General features: G+C 38.0%; 1 protein-coding gene across 2 annotated transcripts; it reads right to left on the bottom strand.

The window, feature by feature from the left end:
* Positions 1 to 261: 261 nt before the first annotated feature.
* On the bottom strand, positions 262 to 4,278 carry LOC137726189 (transcription factor bHLH63). 2 transcript variants are annotated; one of them, XM_068465072.2, is made up of 7 exons: positions 3,299 to 4,278; positions 2,699 to 2,923; positions 2,455 to 2,589; positions 2,286 to 2,357; positions 1,338 to 1,544; positions 1,150 to 1,249; positions 262 to 457 (listed from the first exon to the last, which is right to left on the bottom strand). In XM_068465072.2, the coding sequence occupies exons 1-7, from the start codon at positions 3,806 to 3,808 to the stop codon at positions 420 to 422; spliced, it is 1,287 nt and encodes a 428-aa protein (XP_068321173.2). In that variant the 5' UTR covers positions 3,809 to 4,278; the 3' UTR covers positions 262 to 419. The 2 variants fall into 2 exon arrangements, with proteins under 2 accessions (XP_068321173.2, XP_068321172.2); XM_068465071.2 differs by having other exon boundaries at positions 1,338 to 1,547; positions 3,299 to 4,262.
* Between the last annotated feature and the right edge of the window lie 709 nt (positions 4,279 to 4,987).

The following is a 4,987-nucleotide window of genomic DNA, read 5'->3' as shown; positions in this document are numbered from 1 at the left end:
TTGCTCATAATGTTGTTGGTATGAAAATTTGTAGTTTACAGTTTAATTTTTAATATTATATTGGGACCACTCGACCTTAAATTCCTGGATCCGTCACTGGGGGAGTAATTTAGTTTGTAAAAGAACAAAAAAACTTACGTGTCACGGAGTTGTATCATTTATGTTCATATTTCTATTCTCGTGACCTGGCACGTAAGATATGAAATTAGAGTTTAGGGTTTAGGATTTAGGGTAGGAGGGAAATAAAAACAATGGAAGATATTTGTGTATATAGGAGAATTTATTTTATTCATACTATGTTGCAGGTATACATACAAACATATATATAAATATGTTATGTACTTAAGAGAGTAGAAAAAATAATCTGGATCAGATGCATTAAGTAAACTCTTCCAAGAATCAAATGAGTGATGTTTCATTCACATCTCCATCTTTAAATTACTACCTTCAATGGAACCTGCAAAAATAACATACATGAGAGTAACTCTATCGCTAATTTTCCCTTGGTCCGGATTGAAATATCCGACAAGATTTTTATTGAATCCCATTGTTAGCATCCTATCCTTAATTTTGGACGTTTTTCTTCTTTTTCAATAAATATCGGACTTCAACTCAAAAAGGTACAACAGAAAAAAAAAATATGATTGACCAATCAATTGCACCATCATTATTTGATTGAGTGAATTGGAGCCTAAACTTTCTCTTGTGGGGACCATTTATTTGAGTAAGACTTGATATACACCATCACCATTATGTGGATTACAGCAGACTCAAATTGCACCAGACCTTTAGCTGCTCACCCTTTCTAATCCATAATGTTGAGGCAAGATCGTAATCATTCAGAGAAAAAGAAGAAGATCTTTACTTTTGATCGATTTAGGAGCAAAAGCAAGATAACCATTCATTTAGAAAAAATATTCTTTTCAACAAAGCGATATTCCAAGCTATGCTAATATACGCTAATCTGGAAAGTTTATCTTCGCCCAATTAGAAAGGACCTAAATTCCTAGTCAAAATATTTAGACATTTGTGGGTCTATGTGGTCCATAATCTCTATCACAGGTAGTTAAACCTAATAATTCTTGTCGTACAGGAATGGAGTTATGGGCATTGGTATGAGAATGCAGGAGAAAGATTAGTTCTATCTACCTGTAAATGGTTGCGATTGAAAGGATGATCTTCCTTGTTGAAATTCCACATTGAAAATGTTCTGCAAATCAGCATCCCAAATTGCCGTAGGTTGGTCTTGCTGCAAGTGGCATATACTATTTTCGATAAAAATATTGCTAAAATTTTACAGGTTCCATATAACTGACACAAGAGTTTAAAGACATTACAGTGAAACAGGATGTGTCAAGAAATGGTTCGGGGATCGAACCAGGAGCGCTTATGGTTCTTCGAAGCGCCAAATCAGTGGAATTTAACCCCATATCCAACCCACAAGATGCCAATCGTTGCATTGGATTCAACTGAAGATACGCAGAATTGGTCATTTCTGATGACATACCAATCGTCTGAAAATTGGCCCCGCATGTAGGAAACATCTGCTAATTTGAAGCGAAATGAGAGTATAAGTAATGGAACTTTGGACAAACAATTCTTCATTAGTTCGTCAAAAGAGTAAAAACATTATTCTCTTAAAGAAAAAAAAATTTCCTGTTAAGCCATTTCAAGCAAGTTTGCACATCAAATTTTTTAGAACTACAGGGATGGTAATTGGGATATCTATAAAAACTAAGGTTCTAAAAGACGTTAGACGCTAGTCGGGCAAGGGGTTAGGGCCTAGCGCCTAGGCGGCTAGGCGGAGATTAGGCGGACCAGACATATTTAAGTAAATTTATTATATTGTATCAATAAATGCCTATTTATACTTCAAAAAAAAAAAACACATAATTGTATTGAGATACATACATTGCATAATAAACAGACATATAGATTATAAAGTATTATTGAAAACATGGGGAACAACCATATAATGAATGTTCATCCAAGTTTTCAACAAATTTATTACATTTTATTGAAAAACTAAAATCCAAAATGAAAGTTATTGATTTTCTGTCTAAGTGGGAGTCATGACCCAGGTTGGAGCCTAGGCAAGTTTAAGCGGGCTAGACATGTGCCTAGGAGGGCTAGGCGGACGCTTAAGCAGGTCAAGGCGCCCTTTCTTAATTTTCAAATGCCTACGGACTAATCATGGCGGTGACCAACCGCCTAGCACCTAGGCGGAGATTTTTAGAACAATGATAAAAACTGATTGGTCTTATAGAACTTAAAAGATTACTGACCTCTTTTGCAAACAAGTCATCGATGTTGAAGTCAAGCCTCGGATTCACAGCAGCTAGTTTCATAGACAGGAACTGTTAATTATGAAGGGGATCCGTTTAAGACTACAGAACAATAAAAAGATTTCCAAGTACTTAAACCAATGATGGGAAAAGATCAAATGTATGTCACCTCTACTTGTCGTTGGAGAGACTGAACATAATTGATGATTTCTTCAAGCATGCCGGCCTTGCCAGTTATCTTGTTGCACCCTGGCACTAAATCTTGCAGATACTTCATTCGTTCACTGATTTTTTCCCTCCTAACCTGCAGGATCATGAGACCAACACAAGGCATAAATAACACGAAATCGAAGAACAAGGTTTACACGCGGTAAAAGTTATATGTAAATTTGAACCCCATATGTCCTACTCACCCTCTCAGCCAAGCTGTGGCTATCAGTGGCCTGACCTCGCCGCGCGCGGACATGGATGTAATCAGGCTTTTGAACCTCAGAAGCTTTTGAATTGTCCCTTGAAGTATCAGCAGAAGATTCTTTGTTGTTGTTCTTGGTGCTGATTTGCTCTGTGATCTTGGAGTCCCCTTCCTCAGCACAACTTTTCATTCTCTTCTCAGTGCTATCACTTTCTGCAGTTGCAGCCTGGAAATCCCCAAAAAAGATACATATGTAATCAGCCAATTTCTCAAAACATTCTATACTTCTCTCACGGCCTATTGAAATTTGTAACTCAAATTCCAAAAACTTACTCAATTTAAACACAGATATCTTATGACAAAAAATCAAGCATTTAAAATAGAAAGTAAATAAAGGAAAAAAAAAAAAATCAAGAGACACAACTACAACACAAAAAACGAACAAAGTACAATCCAATGTATATATATATACATGTACATTTTTGGGATATTGGATGAAACGAGTACTTAATTCCAAATTCTGAAATGAGTAAAATAAGATAATGCATGTTTTCGATCAAATATTGACGACATATTAGAAAGTTGAGCATAGAGGGCACACCTTATTGCTCTGCACCTCATCAGCCTTCCTCTTTTTAAAGCTTTCCTTCCCGGCCGGCAAGCTAAGCTTTTGAGACAAAACGGTGTCGCTTGACCTCTTCTCAGCGGCTACAGCGGGCGAGCAACTAAAAGTCTTGGAAATGTTGTTATTGAGAACATTACCCATCTCTTCCAACCCTGCAGTTCCATTATTATTCAAGACCAAACCACAAGACCCGAAACCCAATTCTGCCCACCGGTTTTCCGAACTCGGGTCGGGTTTCACTGCCGGGTTACCACCCAGAAAACCGTGAAACCCCTGAGCATGAATTGGAAGGGAGAACACCCCACCAAGCTCGCTCCCGCCAAAATTATACTGAATCTGCTGCTGTTGTTGATCATGATGGTCGCACTTCTGCCACTTCATCCGGTCCCTCTGCCTCTCCATCACCGTCATGTCGGTACAGTTTCCGGCGATGATGGTCCCTGGCGCGTTCATACAGTTCAACATCTCCGGTAAAGCTCTGTTCATCACACAGACAAAAACGCACACAGATTTTGGGAACCTCTGAAATCGAGCGATGTGACCAGAAATCGAAAGGGAAACAATTGATGGGTAGTAAAACTTTTGGGGTCTGAATAATGGGTAGTGATTAGTTTTGGAAAATGTGGTGAGATTGGTTAGGATTATTACCTCATGCCCAATACATTTTGGAGTTTTATAGGCAAGGTTTTGATCATACAGTAGTAGTAGTGTGTAATGGGAGCTGGTGGATGATGGTATTGGACCAGTTGGAGAGAGACGGAGAGATAGAGAGAGATGTAAATGTGAGAGAAAGCTAAAGAGGAGAGGGAGGGGGTTAGGTATATATAAAGACGAAGAAAGGGTTTGCCGGAATCTGACAAAGAAATAGCCGGCATTATTAGAAAGAGGAGAGAGAGCGAGATTTAAGATGATGATGAGAGAGAGAGAGAGAGAGAGAGAGAGAGAGAGAGAGAGGAGGATTAAGCAACTGGGGCAGAGAGCCATCGAATGTATCCACATAACCAGAGGCCGTGGGTTGTGGGCCATGGTTGACATGACCGCCACGTGCTCTTGTCCGGATTAAAACGGAGTGTTAAGCCTGGTTGCTAGGTTTAGGGTTCCGACGGAACGGGGTTTATTTTGTGGTGCTGCATGCTAAATATGATTAGCAGCGTCCGACGACTGCATGATAGTCTAGGTCTACATGTCTTACGGTGACGACTACCTATCACGGTAACGGATAACTCGAATATGACTAATTGACTATGACATGTTATATTTTGATTCTATTTAGTCTAAGTATTATAATAGTATTTAGCATATTAATCATTTAATTATCAATTAGCTCTTTAGTAATTAACACAAACATCCTTGCATTGTTTTTATTTTTATTTTTTTTTAATTTTTAATACAACGATATTTTACTTGAGAGGAGAGGTAGGGTATTGGGTAAGGTCACTAACTAGGTATCAAATTCAACATAAATATAATACGTTATTGTTATCCATGTACGTCGAATTTGACAACTACTCTCGCTTGTAGATGAGGAGGGATACCAATGGTAGTAACAGTTGGTTACGTCCTTGCATTGTTAGATATTGGGTATCATTGAGTTTTGGATAGTGTATTAAAATACTTGACAAAGTTACCTTCTTTTCTTTCTTTTTTTTTTTTTTTTTTTTTTTT

This window comes from Pyrus communis, chromosome 5 (assembly GCF_041283825.1).
Source record: "Pyrus communis isolate YQ-2024b chromosome 5, ASM4128382v1, whole genome shotgun sequence".
In the NCBI taxonomy this organism is placed as follows: Eukaryota; Viridiplantae; Streptophyta; class Magnoliopsida; order Rosales; family Rosaceae; genus Pyrus; species Pyrus communis.
Note: the sequence above shows the minus strand (reverse complement) of the source record. Positions and strands in the feature narration are given on the sequence as shown.

Bases quoted from the DNA above. Each gene is read 5' to 3' on its own strand.
- LOC137726189 (XM_068465071.2), bottom strand. From the start codon at position 3,808: ATGAACAGAGCTTTACCGGAGATGTTGAACTGTATGAACGCGCCAGGG. The intron at 2,924-3,298 runs GTGTGCCCTCTA...GGGGATTTCCAG, and splicing joins ATGAGGTGCAGAGCAATAAG to GCTGCAACTGCAGAAAGTGA. The intron at 2,590-2,698 runs GTGAGTAGGACA...ATGATCCTGCAG, and splicing joins GCCACAGCTTGGCTGAGAGG to GTTAGGAGGGAAAAAATCAG.